We start from the raw sequence: 19392 nt of genomic DNA, 5'->3' as shown, positions 1-19392 counted from the left end.
TTGTTCGGGTAATCCGTGCATGAGAGAAGCTTATGTAAATTTTCATTCTTTGATTAATAAATTGCCTGTAGTAGCCACGTTGGCGCAGGCCGTGGACTGTTTCCCTCTTTGAGGGTTTTAACCACGTCAAAAATACTGGTGTATTGATTTGAGATCTGGTTGTGAGCGGTGTCCTTTTGGTGTTCTTTCTGAGGAACTTACCCTATAAATTCCTACACTCTTAACCTGCAAAGTAATACCCAAACACAGAATATGCGAAGAAAGATACCCAGAACATAGAATATGCGAAGAAAAGATACCCAGAACACAGAATAACAATGATTTTATTATTCAGAGAGAAATTTTCACAGGCCTCTTCGAGGGGGCAACCTCCAATAGAGCAGAGCTCGATTACAAAAACAAGACACGATACCCCTCGCAGGAGTCTCTATCCTTTATATATGACTCATACATGCAATACCACGGGCCAATACCGTGGGTTTTATTAATACCATCTATCTAATACTACCGCCCATTTGCAACTAACTGTGGTCCCGTCATTAATTGCGGGTTAACCACTTACAAATATTAATATGGGTTTTATTGACTCTTGACTATGACGTGATCCCATGACATAAATAAGGGGGTTAGGGTGGGACCCTAACATGCCCTCCCCCTTAAGACGAGCCTTGTCCTCAAGGCTGAAGCTGTGGAAACTGCTGAAGAATAGTGGCTGGTTCCCAAGTTGCATCTTCTGGAGAGGTGTCTTTCCATTTGACGAGGACCTCCTTAATCATGCGGCCGCGCAGGCGCTTGTCGCGTGTGTCTAGAACCTGATTGGGTTGAAGCCAGATTGACCCTTCTTCATCTAATTCAGGTAGACTGGTTTGAACTCGGAAATTGTTCCCAATCACTTTCTTGAGGCACGATACATGGAAAACTGGATGGATTTTTGCCGTAGGGGGCAAGGCCAACTTGTAAGCCACTTCTCCAATGCGCTGAAGTACTTGGTATGGTCCATAGAATTTTGGAGCGAGCTTTTGACAACCCTTATCTTTGAGGGATGTTTGCTTATATGGTTGCAGCCTCAAAAAGACCTGATCCCCTTCTTGAAATTGGCGCTCTGAGCGATGTTGGTCGGCCTGTTGCTTCATGCGGTTCTGAGCTTGATGAAGATTCTCACGAAGATGGGCGAGCATGGTTGTGCGGTGTTGTAGGAGTTGATCCACTGCTTGTACTTTGGAGCATCCCTTGAGATAAGAAGTAGGGGAAGGCGGACGTTGACCAGACTGCTTCATAGGGAGTCATTTTGGTGGTGGCATGATAGTTGGTGTTATACCACCATTCAGCCAGAGGTAACCGCTGTGCCCAAAGGTGTTGCTTTTCTGAAGTGAAACACCTAAGGTAGGTTTCTAGACATTTGTTGACGGCTTCGGTTTGACCATCTGTTTGCGGATGATATGAAGTACTGAGTTTGAGTTGAGTGCCTTGTATTCTGAAGCGTTTCTGCCAAAAATTACTGGTGAAGATCGGGTCGCGGTCGGACACAATAGAAGTGGGCATGCCATGCAATTTGAAGATCTGATCCATGAAAGTTTGAGCAACCAAAGTTGGTGTAAACGGTTGGGGTAGGGCGCAGAAATGAGCATGCTTCGACAGTCGGTACACAACCACCATGATGACTGACTTGTTCCCAGACTTTGGAAGACCTGTAATGAAATCCATGGAAACCTCCGTCCAAATTGATGCCGGAATGGGCAATGGTTGTAATGTGCCTGGTGTGTTGATGGTCTCCCCTTTGTGGCGTTGACAAACATCACATTCTGCTACGAAAGTAAGGATGTCCTTTTTCATGCCGGTCCAAAAAAATGATCTTCTGGTGCGAGCATACGTCTTCTGAAAGCCCGAATGTCCTGCAATGGGAGATGAGTGCAATTCTGCCAAAATGCGACTTTTGAGGGTGGATGTTGGTGATATTACGACTCTGTCCTTGTAGCGAAGAATATCATTCTGCCACGAGTAGCCCTTTTTTAACAATTTTTCCATCCTATGCGAGCTGATGATAGAGGGGGCTCCCGCCTGTAGTCCACGGAGGGTATGTGTGGAGTTGTTCTGCTTAAAACTCATATATAACTCCTGGAAATCCATTGTGATTGGCCCCAGAGTGCGGAGCCATTCCGCGCCTAGGACAATGTCGCAAACCCCCATGTGTATTGCAAACATGTGGGTTTTCAACTGATAATTCCCCATTTGAAGTTTGACATTTTCACAGCGGCCTTCACATTTCATTGTGCCCCCATCTGCAATTTGGACTTGGAAGTTAGAAACTGCCCAGACAAAACAATGCGCTGCTTCAGCGATCTTTTGATGGATGAAATTATGGGTACTTCCACTATCAATCAAGACTACTACTGGGCGTTGTTTAAGAAAACCCCTGATTTTGAGAGTTTGAGGGGAAGAAATGCCTGCCAATGCATTTAGCGAAATAATTGGGTCGTCAGATACAATCTCCTTTTGGTTATCTTCTTCGATTTCCTCCGGTTCCTCAAGTGGTGGATCTTCCTCGGTGGAGCTGTAGTCAGTGGCATCTATTTGAAAAAACTTGGGCTCCTTGCATTTATGACCCGGGGAATATTTTTCATCACAGTAGTAACATAGTCCTTGCTTCCTTCTTTCGGCCATTTCTGCAGGTGACACCTTTTGAATCTTAAGTGTCTGAGTCGTGTTGGGAGCCTATGGGGGACGACCTTTAGCGGGGAAGTTGAGGCGGTTGGATTGGGCTGTTAATGCATGTTCCACCTTACGAGCTACCTGGAAATCCTCTGTCCACGTGGGAGGGTGGTGGAGTAGAACCTGAGCTTTGATGGCTTCTTTCAGCCCGCTGATAAAGCATTCCATGTAGAACTCATCTGTGAGACCCTTAGTGCGGAAGGCTAAGGCTTCAAAAGCGGTAATATATTCATCCACTGTACCCGTCTGTCGGAGCTTAGTGAGACGCCCCAAAAAAGAGTCTTCCTGTTCAAAGCGATTTCGAAGAGCTTTGGCAAATTGGGCCCAATTTTGAAAATGTCCATTGCAACGCTGATGCCATTCCTTCCATTGCCATCGTTCATTGTCCAAGTACATGGTGCCCACCATAAGCTTAGTCCCCTCATCTATGATATGATTCAATTGGAAATACTGCTCCATTTGTGCTAGCCATGCGGATGTGTGAGAACCGTCAAATTTATGCATATCCAACTTGGGAGGTCGCTGACTGGGTGGTGGGTGGGTGTGCCAGACGTGGGGAGAGTGGCTAGACTCACCCTCATGGTATTCATGGCCATTATTCGCCTCCTCGTGCGCTGGCTCCTTGCCCTTCAGTGCGTTCTGTATCTGGATACTTATTCCTTTAATCTCATGTTGTATTTCGTTCACCGAAAATTGGATGGAGTTCACCTGGTCTTCAATTTTGTCCATCCTTTCATTGGCCATCTCTTGAGCGCGAGTTTCTACCATACACCAACCTGATGAAAAATTGGGACCGCCAAAAAATTTTTACTAAGAAATTGAATGGTACCACCTTGCTCAGCTCGTCGTCCTGATTCTGATGGGCTAGGTCACCAATAAGCGCCCCGGAAGATCTTTAGACTTTTTTTTTTTTTTTATTCGGAAAACTCCTAACGGAGTTTTACTCCTTCCTGATCAATACTGCAGTCGCCAAATCCTCAAAATGTCAATGCCGCCAAAAGTCCTGCGAAAATTATATCGAGGTACAGGAACCCTTCATAACTACTCCGATCTGGTGGATCTGAGAGATCTGAATGGTGGGACAACTTCTGTTGCTGATCTGATGGAGCTGCGGGACTGATGTCTGCTGCTGCGGCACTTGCTGATCTGGAATAGATGATGTGTGATCCCCCGATAGAAAGGGAACTATGGTCTTGAGGAGTGTCAGGTGCTACAGATCGCAATATACATAAGGGTCTGACAGTGGTACTCGGCCCAATGTTTCAGGGCTCTAACTAAGGAGGATCGACCGTACCCTTAGCCGTACAACTTGACTACCCTATCGTACGGGCGAGTAATCTCTCCGAGCGCTGTTCTCGGTGTACTGTAGCCACAAGACGGCCGAAGGTTTATGTATGGCGAGGTTTCAATGGAGCTAGGGGGATTCCTATATACCTAGAGGGTACGTGGAAGACATTCCGTGCGCGGTTCTGTCTAATGCGCTACTACTTGAAGGGGTACCCACAGGGGTTACAAGGGAGTCCAACAGACGTGACCACCTCTTGTATTTCCTGCGTGCATGCCTCCCCAAATCCACAGGTTTATGCGCTTAACGACAGATCCCGTGGTTTAAAGACGCCGGAACACGTCTCTAGCCAAATTTTTTTTTGCTAAAAATTGGAGATCCCACCGAGCCCTGGAAAGTGCTCTGATACCACATGTTATGCTCTTAACCTGCAAAGTAATACCCAAACACAGAATATGCGAAGAAAGATACCCAGAACATAGAATATGCGAAGAAAAGATACCCAGAACATAGAATAGAAATGATTTTATTATTCAGAGAGAAATGTTCACAGGCCTCTTCGAGGGGGCAACCTCCAATAGAGCAGAGCTCGATTACAAAAACAAGACACGATACCCCTCGCAGGGAGTCTCTATCCTTTATATAAGACTCATATATGCAATACCACGGGCCAATACTGTGGGTTTTATTAATACCATCTATCTAATACTACCGCCCATTTGCAACTAACTGTGGTCCCGTCATTAATTGCGGGTTAACCACTTACAAATATTAATATGGGATTTATTGACTCTTGACTATGACGTGATCCCATGACATAAATAAGGGGGTTAGGGTGGGACCCTAACATAATTGCTCCTAGATAGAGTTCATTCACTTTCCCCCTTTTAAGCTTAATGAGAGATTCTTTGTTGCCTCTCATTCCTTATCCCTCATTCCATCCTTATAAGCTTTCAGTGTTGTTTCATGAGCAGCTACCTTGCTCCTTATTTCTCTTGTGACCAAGAAAACGCACAAGCCATCCCACTCCTTGACTCCACGCCCAATGGTTTGAAAACTTACCAGACTATGTCTTGCCTCTCTACTTGAAACGTCTTCCTTCCCACCAAAAACAATACAAAACCCCTGTGCATCATATCTAGCCTAAAATCATCCATTAAACAAAGCTAAACCTAAAAGAGAGAGCCCTCTCTGACTGCAGGCAGGCTAGAACCTGCAGTCCAAAGTTGGTTTGTGGTTACCTCGGCCGTATCCTTTTCTGGAGCTTTAAGGACAACCTGAGTGATAGCACGGTCATCAGATGGCCAGCAAGCTCTAAGAGGCCCTTTTGTAGAGAAATCATCTGAAGTGATTTCTGAAACAGGAATGTCAATCAGATTTAGATCCCTGGAAGACATATCCTTTCTACCCTTTCTCCCGCGAAAGTGTCTACTTCCCCGCTTTTCTTTGCGACGGACTGTGATATTTCCGGCAGAATTTGGGCTAATAACAGGGGAAGGAGAACGGTCAGGTTTATGGATGGTAAGGGGCTTCAAATTTAAAGATGCCCGTTTCAGCAACAGATCTATATCACAGTCAATAGAATTTATATCAGAGGACGTCGGGGAGTTATATGGAGTAAAAGACTCACGTACAACGTTTCCTTTAGGATCATCTCTATAGGTCCGGACAGGAGAAGGATTCCCAGCGGGAAGGGAGGGGTTAACAACAGGGGACAGAGGAGATGATGATACATAATGAATGGAATGGGATGGGCCAGCTGAGGACGATTTGTCGATCGGTTGGGGGAGGGGAATGGCAACATCCGGGGAAGGTTCGGGAGGAGGGGGAGGTAAAGTGAACCCCGGCTGAGGTGAGGGCGGGTCAATGAGAGGCCGAAAAGTATGCTTGGGCGTAAAAGCAGATTGGGGACAGCATTCATCAGGTCCAATATCCCGACCATGCGGTCCTACAGACAATGAACGGGATCGCAAGAGACCAGAGGATCTATCCCTGGATGGAACGTTTTTTGGAGAGAGCCGGGATTTTGGATTAAAAGGACCCCGGAAAGGGTCAAAGTTGAGAGGCTGAGCCAAATGTTCACATGCAAATGAATCATCAGCTTTCTTCTCCGATATGTTCTTATTTTTTTTTTAAAGCCTATTTGCGTGGACATTGAGAGTGGAGGTGGCCAGTTCTATGACACGCCGAGCACCTAAAAGGTACTCCCCAATAGTCCAAACGCTGGTGGACATTTGACATATTCCAGTTTAAATCAATCGACTCAGGAAATCCACCTCTAAAACCCTTCTCAATAAGGACCCAAGCTACGCGTTTATCCTTTGCGCCAATGCATCTAGGATCAACATAAATGAATCTTCCGACAGCGTTACCAATCTTCTCGATAGATTCTTTGTTCCATAGCTCGATGGGAAAACCAGGTAACTTAAGCCAAATGTAATTGTTTAGAGGGGTACACCTGAGAGGATTAAATCCTATATACCACCTATAAAGAGCCAGAAAACTTCGATCCCGGACCCAAGGTTTGGAGAAGATAATCTCAAGATCACGATCCCAGAGAAAGTGAAAACTAAACCAATCATTCATAAGCCTAACAATAGTAGGGGAGTAGCCAAGCAGGGGAGCCCATTTGGCCGCGATCCAGGTTCTGAATTGAGACTCCTCCATTGATGGAAAGTGCCAGCGACCCACTAAGGCTCTCTTCTGCAAACTCGAAATTCTGTCAAGTAATAGAGGGCCATCCAAGTTAATGGCGTCAGGCGGGGGAGAAGATTTAACCGGCCGATTATGTTTGTGTTTCGGAAGAGAAACAGAGTCGCCACCCCTGGAAGACTGTTCCTTCTGAGTAGAAGGAATGATATCCGCATACAGCATGGCAGCCCATTCAGCATTTGCAGATTGGCTGACGTGGGTTTTTTCCGCGTCTAGAGTGGCCCGCACCAAAGCCGAAGCCGCGGAGTTGTCAGATGGAAAGTCCATATAGAAGGACAGCTTCAGAGATCCCGAGGACCGAAACTAGATTCCCAGAGATAGACCAATCAGACGAAGTACCGCAAGGCTTATTCAAAAAGAGGGAAAAGAGCCAAATTAGTCAAAGAAAGCAGTACAGCATCGTCCGGAAATGGATGGGTTCGGATGAAGAATTTAAGGATTGACGGCTAGAGACAGAATTCACATGATACCGGAAGCTTCCCTTCTGACAGAAAGATAAGAATGAACCATCGAGAGTCTATAGGGAAATGGGAAATGGCTGCGAGCATTTATCTAAGAAAAAGTATAGAGAAGAGGTCCACCATTAATGACAGTCATCCAATCATCGGCCAATGAAAATTCAAATTATCCGGCACCCGAAAAAAACAAACTGATAAACCCTGTGTTGAATTATGCCTCAGGAATTCGGATAGACGATGCAGCAACAGTATATCTCATACACACCACCAAGGACCTATCCTAAGACGAAAGTTTGAGCATGGTTTGGAGATGATGAAGAATTTCTTGAGAAATTTAAAGATTGTCCCCCACCAGCCTAAAAATTCTGACCCCGACATATATTGTGAAACCAGCATTACAGAAATAATTGAAAAGTTCTTCTTTGAAAACCAGGAAGTGAGCTAAGAACCAGTATAAGACAGAGTCCTATTCTTATACTGTAAGAGAGCATAAAATTTTGCTTAAACACAGAATATAAGACATAAAACATAGATAACTGACCTGAACCTTGAGCGTTACCGAGCGGAGAGCACCATGGGCCGATTGTATATATGCGTCATATACCAATTAAACAGGAGCTATCGTGAAAATATAGCAGCTACGGTAATTGAAACAGCCACCCGAAGGAGTATAGAGAGTCTGGACAGGGGATTAAGGAAGAGGAGCCGCAGAAGAAAGCTCCCACACTCCCATCCAGAAGGTGGCCAGATAGGGAGAAAAAACCTCCGACCGTGGCCAAGAGATGGAATATATGGCAAAAGGGTAAATCTGGGGAAAAACACTATTGGAAAAAGAGCTATGCCAAGCGTCGGCTCATAAAATGTAAGAGGCAGGTTATGCCACGTTCAAGAAATGCATGCAGAAACTCGTCTCTAAAGCATAACACATACACCATGAGAAGAGACAAACCAGGGTGGGACACGTCTTAGAAGGAAAACCACCCATCCACCAATGATGGCTCAAAAGCTCTACTAGCCTCCATCTGCTACGTGAAATAGAGATATTCCTATAAACACGTAAAGAAAGACGAAGGGAGACTGAAAATGTTACCTATAAGGTGCATGTAGGTTCTCTCCAGCGCGGCAGCTCTCGGCTCCTCCCTTTACGGCTCGAACCAAATGGGCCTAAAATAATCAAGAGCTTCCATAAAGGTTGAATCCCTTCATTATTGATCCTGCCAAGCTCTCTTCAATTCTGGGTGAATCTACTCTGGCAAATTTTTGAAGGAAATTCTTGTGGTAGAATTGGAGAGCGACATATCCAGGCTTGATACAGAGTTTGTTTATCTTCGAAGGACGAGTTCCTACAGAAATTGAGTTTTATCTTAGTGTAAATCTGTAAACAGTTCAATGTTACAAACATATTCGGTGACGATCAACAACATTGTACGCATATGTCAACAAATTTCAAACAATTCGACACCTTTCTAATCATGAAGATACATTGAGCATCAAAAGTTAGACATTTATTTACATTTACAAACACGCAAGATCTTGCATTATTCACAATGTAACAAGATTCATCACACTCTATAAAGCATTATACATAAGCAATGTACACTTATCTATGTGTTTAATGATCACTGAAAAATGAAGGAAGGACTTCAATTCTCCACCCAATTGTAAGCCAGCCACATTGCAATCTTTCTTGCAACTGATTACCCTAAGCTAGATCCAAAGTCTGAGGGGATGCATATTAAAGGAAATTCAAACTCAAGGCTTAATCACATAACCAGGAAAAGGAGTCCACTGATTAGTTAGTTTATCAACTGCGTAGCAATAGTAACCACTAAAGTGACTCACTTGCCGAATGCAACGACAGACAAGTTATCTCTAATCGCATCAATAGAGATCAAAGGGACACAAGTGGAATTAATGTCTAGGAAATCTTGCCAAGAAAAGTTGTCGCATTTTTTAGAGTCGGCTATACCCACAAAACAAAGAGCCCAACAAATCGTTGTCTTTATATAAGATAATGTGAATGGTAAGTGAAATAAAATCCTTTGTACACTCTAGTAGCATGGGGGACTTAGGGTGCACTATCAGAGTCAATTTTGCAGTTGTTAGGCCATTGTCTTAAATATAAAGTTATTTTAAAATGTTTGTCTCAAACCTATTTTTATCTTAGATATAAAGTTCTATTTTAAAATAATTTTGTATTAAATTGTTTTTGTCTTAAATATAAAATTTTGTCTTCAACTATTTTGTCTTAAAATATTTTTGTCTCAAACTACTATTTTAAAATATTTTTTTCTTAAATTTTATATTCATTATTTTTATTTTTAATTTACATAAATTAATTTTAAAATTAATCTTTTTTATAATTTAAAACTAATATACTATTTTTAATATTATAATTATTTTTTTAATAAAGAGAATTAACCATTACTCTATTTTTGGTTTTTATTACTAACTAATATTTTTGAAGTAAACTCTTTGTCTATTAAGGTTATTTTTATTTTTAATTTACATAAAATAAATTTAAAATTAATCTATTTTATAATTTTTCTTTTTAACTAGCCGAATATTTATAAAAATATATATTTTAATAAATATAATTAACTATTACTCCAATTTTGCTATTTATAACTAATTAATATTTTTGTAATTGAGTTATTTTACAGAATTTTTAATTTATTTCATTTTAATTCATATTCATTAATATATTTACAATGATTTATATATTAATTCTAACATTGTCCCTTACATTTTAATTTTAATATAATATCCATAACCAAAAATTTTCTTATTTAAATTAATTAAAATAATAAAATGAATAAAAATTTATTTATAATTTTTTGACCCTTTATCAAAGTCAAGCTAGCAGTGATCCAGTCAATTTTAGCTGTTCGTTGTTAGAAAAGCGTAGACAAAAGCTTTTCTATGTGATTTTCGCCAAAGTTTCCTCTACAAATTCAATTGATATTAAATTTTAATATAAAATATCTTTTTATTGTATTGATATTAAATATTAATATAAAATAGGTAAGACTTTTTAAGATAAGGGGTAAAAAAATGTCTTTGGCATTTGCATTGCTAGTTTTATATAAAATATCGGTTGGAAAATGGTAACGGGATGGTTGGTTTTTAAGAATTCAAAAGAAGAGCCCTCGAGGGGCTAATGTGTAGGAACTACTAACACCTATTTATTTTCTAGGGGCTAATGTGCAGGAACTACTAACACCTATTTATTTTCCATCATGCAGCCTGTTAAAACTTAGAGCCCTACGAACTGATTGCCTCTCTCAATTGTACGTTGTTCTTCAGATTCCGTTTGACAATTTGTGACTGCGATGTTCTTCCGAATCAGTTAGACCACTGACCTGTTACTGCTATGAGCCATTAGGGCGTGAAAGTTTGAAAGTTTTGGATAAAATCTTCGATAGGTAAAAAAAACATAAAAAGTGAATAACTGTTTGGTAGAACTTCTCTTTTATATATTGAAGAAGCTCTGTTTTTTTTACTTCTGGACAAAAAAGAAAACGGTTTGGTAGAATTTCAACAAAGAATTTTGCGCTGGGTATGCGTATACATTAAGTTGGTGTTGAGCAGAGCATACTTATTTCGTTCTTCAATGTGCTTCTCAGAGCGGATCACTTTCCCGTGAGGTACGAGGCATCTGCATCCGTGAAGATCAGAGTCCATCTCAACTCCCAAGGGACATAAACATTACGGGTGTACGTCTTCTGCTTGTTGAACATTCCATACACGACCTCCCGACGTTTCTTGGTTCCATCTCTGGGAATTTGGTATGGCTTCGTTGGCGTGTTTCTCCCTTCATTTCCCTTCTTGGTACCATTTTACTATGGAATTTAAGAGTTTTGGAACTTCAAGGTCCTCATGACGTCCAACTCGAAAATTTCTTCAGTTCTATTAATGAGGTAAGTAACTCTAAAATCTTTTACAAGTATTTGTCCCGCGCTCTCGTTAATCATGTACTCAGTTATGTAGTTAGATTCATGCACTCACTTCCTGAAAATTAATTAATTAATTATCGTCATTGCAGCCACCTTTTGGTTTGCGTGTGTTCCACATGGATTGCACAAGGCATGCATCTTCAAGTACTTCGAGCAGCGCCCAGCCAGTTGATCTTCAACATTCCAAGAAATCATTTGATGGAAGTAGTGTTTTCCGTTTTCTTCGATGGATAGGCACTTTGATGCAAAACTTGACTCAGATAGTGTTGAAAAATGTCATAAATTCAGAATCACTCCCATTTGACTTCTCGGAGCTTAAAATGCTAAGACATTTAGATCTATCTGGCTCTTCTAATCTAACCGCATTGCCCAATTCCTTCTCTAAATTATTGCAACTTCAACATTTGGCATTGCGAGACTGCATTAACTTAGCCATCCCAGTGGATATTTTGGGAGAGATTTCCACACTGGAGCATATCGACTTCAAAGGCTGTGTTAAATTGGAACACTTGCCACAGGGAATCGCCTCTCAGAGGCGTTTAAGATACTTGAATTTACTAGAGACTAGTTTACAGAAATTGCCCTTGACCTTAGAACCACCATATGAGTTAGAACAACTAATAATAGGGAGCAATAGATTCAGAGAGTTAGCATGTTCCGTGGCCTTTTTAGGGAAGTTAAAAGAGTTGTTTCTGGTTGGATGCTTCGAATTGAGGCATATCAGCATGCCTATTGAACAGCTCACATGTTTGGAAAGGTTAGAAATATATGCCTCCAACGTGCGCATATTACCAGCAGGAATCTCACTGCTGAAACATCTGAAAGTTTTGACTATAATCTCTTGTCCAATAGAAAACTTTTCCTTGGATAACAATGTCATGGATGCTTTAACAGATTTGACTTTGACCCACACAGACATATCCGACTTCAGCATTCCTGCCGGTGCATGCCCTATGCTGGAAATTGTTGATCTTTCACATAACGGTTTTCTGGGGAAGGTTGAAGTCTCCCAATCAACCATTGTAAAACTGAATCTGGAGGGTTGCCACAATTTGCAGCATATGAATCTTCCAAAACTTGGACGTCTCAAATTTCTCAACATAAACAGGTGTGGAAATGTCGGAATCCAGAATGTTCCAGAATGCCGGTCATTGGAAGAGATTACGGCGAAGGAGTGTCAATTCACGATCGAAGCATGGAGTCAGTTGCAACGCCTAAATTTCTTCACGTTTTCACAAGAGTTTCACGACTTTTGTGTGAGTACCTGTAACGAATACTTATTTCGTACCAAATTGATGTATATATTTTCTCTGTCGCGAAGAAATATGTTGAGAAAGATTTCCCTAATTTTATTTAAGTTTTACAAAAATTTTATTTAAGTTTTATTTGTAAAGAAACCATATATCCATTTTCGTTGTGATGAAGAAACACGTTTTTGTGTGCAGTGGAGAAGGTGGAACCACTTGCGAGGCTACGTGAGGACAGAAGAGGTAATAAATTAAATTATAAAATATCTTAAGGAACCGCTGCGATGGCAGTAGTAATAAATTAAATTGTAAAATATATTAAGTTTGTTGTTTGTTTTTAGGAAAATCATTGTGAGAATTATTCATCAATATCAATTTTTGTGTGCAGTGGAGAAGGTTGGAGCACTTGGAAACCACCGTGTGGACAGAAGAAGAGGTAATAAATTAAATTATAAAATATCTTAAGGAACCGCTGGGATGGCAGTAGTAATAAATTAAATTGTAAAATATATTAAGTTTGTTGTTTGTTTTTAGGAAAATCATTGTGAGAATTATTCATCAATATCAGGAATTTGGAGATACATAATAATATTTCTCAAAATTATTTTAAGTATATTTAAATTTTATTAACATATTGATAATCAAATAATGATAAAATAACATAAATTTCGATTTTTGAAATATTTATATTTATATTTTAAATATTAATAATTTAAATATTGTTATACTCATAAATCTAAAATTAATTATCTACGGTGAGGTATGCGCAGGAGTTTGAAAATTTCCTGAACAGTTTTCATGGTGTGACACTGCGGGAGGTCCCTTCTACAGCCACATATAAATCTCCGCTGGTGCTAGAGAAAGTACATTCACACAGTGCAATATTGATGTGCTTTATCACATACCGTGATGAATTTGTTGTAAGATTCGAAGCATGCAATGGTGGTGCCCGATCAGAGAAGTTTGTAATCCGCCATGACCAGAGAGGATGGGTACATGTGTATATGTGGACACAACGCTCCACATTATTTACAGATGAAGATAATTTCTACGACAATGTAAGTATTTACACAACGGGTGTATTCAATGAGGAGAGAGGTAAGAGGGGATGGATGCTCACGTTTTCAAGTGAAAACCATGTTTTAGATGTGTTGAATCAAATCATAAATCGTTGCGCGAAAGTGGAATAGGGTTTGGATTCCGCGGAATATGGTTCGGATTGGTTATTTGGTGAGTAAGGTGAGGAGTGAAATATTTGTGGTATGCAAATTTCGTGTAACAATTGTAAATTGTTGTGGCTACGCTTATTGTCCTCAACATATCTTGCGAGGGTCAACAGAGTAGGTACTAAGTTTACGTTTTCGTCATGCTATTTTTATTATGGAATTTATTAATAATATTATAAAAAGTTATTGCTTGCCTCATCAAGAGGTATAATGAGTTAGGAGAACAATTATTTTATTGTCATTTTCCTTTTTGATGGGAGATTGACACAAGGAAAGCTATATAGAAATCGAAATTAAATGATGTAACTGCAATTAAAAAAGCTGAAACAAATAATTTTAATACTAACAACAAAAATATAATGTCGTGCAAATCAATATCTAGATATAAAATCACAATTCAAATTTAAAATTCTAAATTATTCACTATTTTATTTATGGATGAGATTAAGGTATTTCATCTTTCTTGGTTGGCCCAGCCAACACATTACATTTTTATTAATAATTAGGGAAGGGAAAATTTAGAATTTCTTAAGAGATGATTTTTCTCATTAATTTTTAAAGGAATTTGAGAGAAAACTTCTTGATTTTAGGAATCTATCATAGCTTTTTCTCAAACAAATTGTTTCTAGACTTTACATCCTCTTGTATTTTCTAAAATCTATAAAACCTAGAATTCATCTTAGGAGCTTGCTTTCTAAATACCATTAGTTTCGATTACATCTTTTTTCTAGAAATTTTACATAATCTAGAAATTCTAGAGACTTTTTGGATTTATAAAATTGTATTTTGAAGATACCCCCATGAAATGATGCCACATTACCTTTTTTTCTTTTTTCTTTTGCTTTTAAGATATATACATATTTTTTCAAATTTAATATAATACCAACATAGATCCATCTCAAATACAAATTTAGCATGAGCCTAAAGAGATCCAATGTCTTCACATGCACCAATATTATTTAAATGTTTTGTATAGCTATTTATTTATTTTAATTTTTAGATTTTTAATTTTTTTTATTTTTGCTAACATTCAAAATTCAACTTTGGTGATGAACAAAGAGCCTTAACATTTGATGATGAATGGAGAGCCTTACACATCACACTGGGCTGTAGAATGAGCCTCTTGGCTCAATAAGAATGCAAATAAGAAAGTTACAATATTAAATACTAGTATAGATCCATGTTAATCTTTACAATTATCAACATAGAGAAGGATCAAATTTTTTGAGGTGCAAACAATTTTTAGAGTACAAAATTTGAAGAAACATTTGCACTCGTACGGATATGATCTCTTTTAGCACTTATATGTTTCAAGTTAATGTAGATCTATGTTAGTCCATTAGGCTAGGTTGAATTGTAGATATCCCCCACCATAATACATTTGTCAAATAGTCACTACAACAAATCCCTATGATTAGCGTCCCTTTTTGCTTCCTTTTTAGCATATACAGTCCATTTTTGTGCTATGTGTCCATTTATCATATGTGGTGAAAAAAATGATACAAAATTTACATCATGTTTTGCACCAAGTTTAGCACCAGGTTTTGTGCCAAGTTTTGCACCATTCTTTGCACTAGGTTTTGCATCCAATTTGGCACCTAATTTTGTTTCACCCACTTTTGTGTTCTCTATTGCATCCAATTTTTGAACATACACTTGAATTAGCTTTTGCATCCATTTTTGTGTCATTTTTCCATCCCCCTTTGTGCCAAGTTTTGTGTCTGGTTTTGCATCTACTTTTGTTGCAACTAATTTTGCATCTACATTTGCATAATTCTTTTGCATCCATTATTGTGTCCAGTATTGCAACCACTTTTGTTGTGCCACAATTTGCACCTACCTTTGCACCACTTTTGCTTCTAATTTCATCCACAATTGCATCCTCATTTATGTCTAAGTTTGTATCAACTTTTGCATATATTTTTGCATCTGTTTTTGTATCAACTTTTGTGTAAGGTTTTGCATTAAGTTTTTCGTCTCCTTTTTCATTTACTTTTGTTGCATCGAATTTTGCATCCAATGTTGTGCCCATGTGTTCATCCTTTTTTGAATCTTCTTTTGCATCAAAGTTTGTTTATTTTTTTTTACATCTATCATTGCATTCACTTTAACATCCACTTTTGTTATGCCACAATATACACCATGTTTTGCACCTACTATTGTACTCACGTTTTCTTCCACGTTTACATCCTCTTTTGCATAAAATATTACATCTCATTTTTATGCAGCAGGAATTGCGTTTCGTTTTGGATCTACTTTAGCATTTGCTTCCATTGTATCCAATTTTGTGTCTGCTATCACACCCATGTTTGCATCCACTTTTGCATCCCTTTTTGCATCCTCTTTTTGTGTCCTCCATTGCATCCACTTTTGTTGTGCCGCAATTTTTGCCATGTTTTGCGCCTACCATTACACCCACAATTTCTTCGACTTTTTCATCCACATTTGCATCCGCTTCTGTGTCCAAGTTTGCAACAAATATTGTGTATTTTTTTGCATCCATTTTTATGTTAGGTTTTGTATTAAGTATTTCATCTCATTTAACATCTACTTTTTCATCTACTTCCATTGCATCAACCATTTCATCTAGTTTTGTGTCCACTGTTACACCCATGTTTCTGTCCATGTTTACATCCCTTTTTATATCTTATTTTTCATCCAAGTTTGTGTCATTTTCTGTGTTCATTGTTGCATCCATTTTTGTTTCACCATAGTTTGCTCCAAGTTTTTGGCCTACTATTGCAACCATGTTTTCTTCTACTCTTGGATCCACGTTTGTATCCTGTTTGGCATCCAAGTTTGCATTGAATATTGCATCTAGTTTTGCATCCACTTTTATTGCATCCCCTAAACCCCTTAAATTTCAACCTCCTATCCCTCAACCCCCTAAGCCCTAACCCTTAAACATTAATCCTTGACTCCTAAACCCCTAAAACCCTTACCTAAACCCATTAATTTCTAAAACCCCCTAAAACCTAAATATGTTAACCCATAACCCTTAAGCCCTTAACACCAAGTTCATTTCCATCATCAATTCATCATGTGCTTGTTGTCATCATGATAATTTTCCTTGTCAACTCCAAGTACATTATGTAATTATAACATCATGTATGTTAATTTTATTGTCATCATAATTGTCATCTTTGTTTTCATCATATTTTGATGGAGTTTCGATGAACATGTTCGTAATTCCTATAACATTCTTATTACTGAGTTTTCCTCAAGTGTGGGACTTTGGACATATAACCCACAATTATCATCATTTTCACTATCATTTAGCATGTTGTCAACCGCTACAATTATTCCGACATTAACCATTTTCCAATTAAGACATGGATCTATATTTAATTCATGTATGTATCATTGGTTTGATGACACCTTACCTTGGCCATCTAAGACACTAGTTGCAGGAAGATGTTTTTTTAGCTACCACATTTAGCTTGATATGTATGATCCTTGTGTATATGATATTTGCAATGTGTATTATTTTTATTGCAATCACTTTACCACCCTATTCTAACTCTTGATGTTTTGGCTATAAGTGGTAAGATGAGTTGTTTCATGGTGTTTCAGAATTTTAATTAAATAAGTGTGTCATATTGATGGTTTGGATATATAATTAGTGACTTGAGTATGTGTTACACATTGATCTTATTGTACTCCTTATTTCTCTTAGTCAAATTTTATCCAATGTCTTTACATAGCATATTCTTTCATTTTCGTCATGTGGAACCTTTATGATTAAGCATTCATAAATATGTGACAAATGATTTCCCCTTTTTTCGTTTGAGATGAAAGAAAATCAAATGGTGAAAGTAAAAATCATTGAAGGTACACCGATGTATCTAAGTCTAAACTCAAAGATTGAAGTGTGAATTCATGTATATATTATATCTATGAGCTGTACCAAACTGATGAAAGCGTCATTCTCTAAGTCCTAGATATGAGAAAAAGGAAAAGAAGGGAAGATAAGGCCCAGTGAATGATAACTCATGTAGTCACCCTCTCTCTGGAAAACATATGAATATATACACTTCTAGTCACACTTGATCTCATGTTTGTGATGGTTAAATCATGATGTCCCCTTTCCCCTTGCATTTTCACATCATCATCTAAGCACCTACTTGATGATCTATGTAATTATTGTTTCCTAAGGGTTTCATGTCTACTGTTGGTTTAGTTATGTCACACTATGATCAATTTATGAAATGGAGTGAAATAATTAAGTTATGGATTTATTAAAACATTATAAAGTTAGTCACCACACACACATGTATTACGTCTCATTTTATCCACGTGTGGGTTTGAGACTCATTGCTTGGGTGCTTTAAACTTTCTTGACAGTTTGATGTTACATTATGGATTATAGATGGATGATAGAATCACTCACCTTGGGAAGTGCACTTTCTATATATTTGGAGGCATTTACGATTGTTTCTATTCTCACATGTGTGACTCATTGGGGGAGGGTCAATTTCTTCTTTCTACAAATGACATTTGTTTTGGTTTATGATTGATATGTACAAGCTTCAAGCTTGGGATAATATTCAATGCCTGTTATTGTTTATGTGGATGTTTGTCATAGTTTTGATTGGATAAGTAGCATCTTTATATTAGAGTGTTTGTATGTGCTACTCTCCTTAGATGGTGAATATCTTGTCATAATTTAATTGAAATTACCATAATAGTATTTTTCATTGTATATTTTTGAAGTATATCGAGCCTTAATGAATTTAATGGAATTTGGTGTCCAAACTTATCTCTTTTTTATGGTTGTAGAACCTTCAAAACTATTTTTGATTCACCCCCTTAGCCCAAGTACACTTCTACAAACAAGTCATAATTTTCTAGCCATAAAAAATTTCAACCCCAAACCTTGTTCCCTATTGTTAATTGGATTTAGAAATTGCTATGTAATCCTAAGCTCGATTAGGATCACTAGAAAACAAAATTATATGGCTAACCCAAGACAATAAAAATCCCCAAGTCAAATCATCATGCAAGAAGTCTCCTTGCAATTATTAATGCTACAAAGGTTTGAGCAAGTACCTTGCCTCCTCGCAGGTTAGTGAAGGGCTTTGAGTCTAATGCAGAATCCTCTTTGCTCCAATCCGTATAACTCTTCTTCTTGCTTTCACATAATCACAAACAAACAAAAATGACAAGTGATCTTCCGCAGAAGATTGCCAGCTCAAGACATCAAGAAATACATGGACATAAATCATTGCAAATGCTGAAATAAAGGAAGGAAACATGAATCTTCATTAACCATATAGACAAGAATACAAAAATATACCTTCAACTTCAGTATTCCGCTCCACATTCTGGCAAAATTGCCCCACTATAATGAATAAGAAATCAAAGCAGCATGAGGCTCTCAAAACTGAATCATAATAGCAGTATATGACTTCCTGATTGCTCACAAATTCTAACTAGTTTCAACCTATAGAAGGGTCTAGTATAAATAGGAAGGGGAAGACTACCAAGAATATGAATGTATATGTTTAGGATAAATGGAAATTAGATAAGGTTCTCAATAATGTGTCCTAGCCAGCTCCAATAGATGAGATAAGAACGTGGGTTGAACTAATCTTCTAGGAACCATAAGTATCTAAACCAAGTCTCCCAACCACAGATAAAAATATGAAATCTCGATCATAACCACATGAACAAAATGTCTTTCGTGCAGTTAGAGGGTTCCAACTATACTCAAAAGCTTGGATGTGTGCAGTTGGGGAGAAAATATGGGAAAATGAGTGGTCAAGGCCAAAACAAAAGGTTAACAACATAATGAATCAA

At 38.3% G+C, this 19392-nt stretch overlaps 1 protein-coding gene across 1 annotated transcript in view; it reads left to right on the top strand.

The window, feature by feature from the left end:
• The window catches only part of LOC149244837 (uncharacterized), a 126796-nt gene extending 113071 nt beyond the window's left edge, over positions 1–13725 (top strand). The window contains exons 3-7 of the mRNA XM_089368089.1: positions 10791–11084; positions 11210–12376; positions 12566–12610; positions 12756–12803; positions 13138–13725. Of these exons, the coding sequence (XP_089224215.1) occupies positions 10791–11084; positions 11210–12376; positions 12566–12610; positions 12756–12803; positions 13138–13557 (1974 nt within the window). The 3' untranslated portion in view covers positions 13558–13725. The remainder of the gene's footprint in view (positions 1–10790; positions 11085–11209; positions 12377–12565; positions 12611–12755; positions 12804–13137) is intronic.
• The last annotated feature ends 5667 nt before the right edge of the window (positions 13726–19392 follow it).

The sequence above is a fragment of the Pinus tabuliformis genome, chromosome 8 (genome assembly GCF_031772625.1).
Source record: "Pinus tabuliformis cultivar Carrire ecotype Pingquan chromosome 8, CPIR1, whole genome shotgun sequence".
Lineage (NCBI taxonomy): Eukaryota > Viridiplantae > Streptophyta > Pinopsida > Pinales > Pinaceae > Pinus > Pinus tabuliformis.
This window is presented reverse-complemented; position numbering and strand designations above follow the sequence as displayed.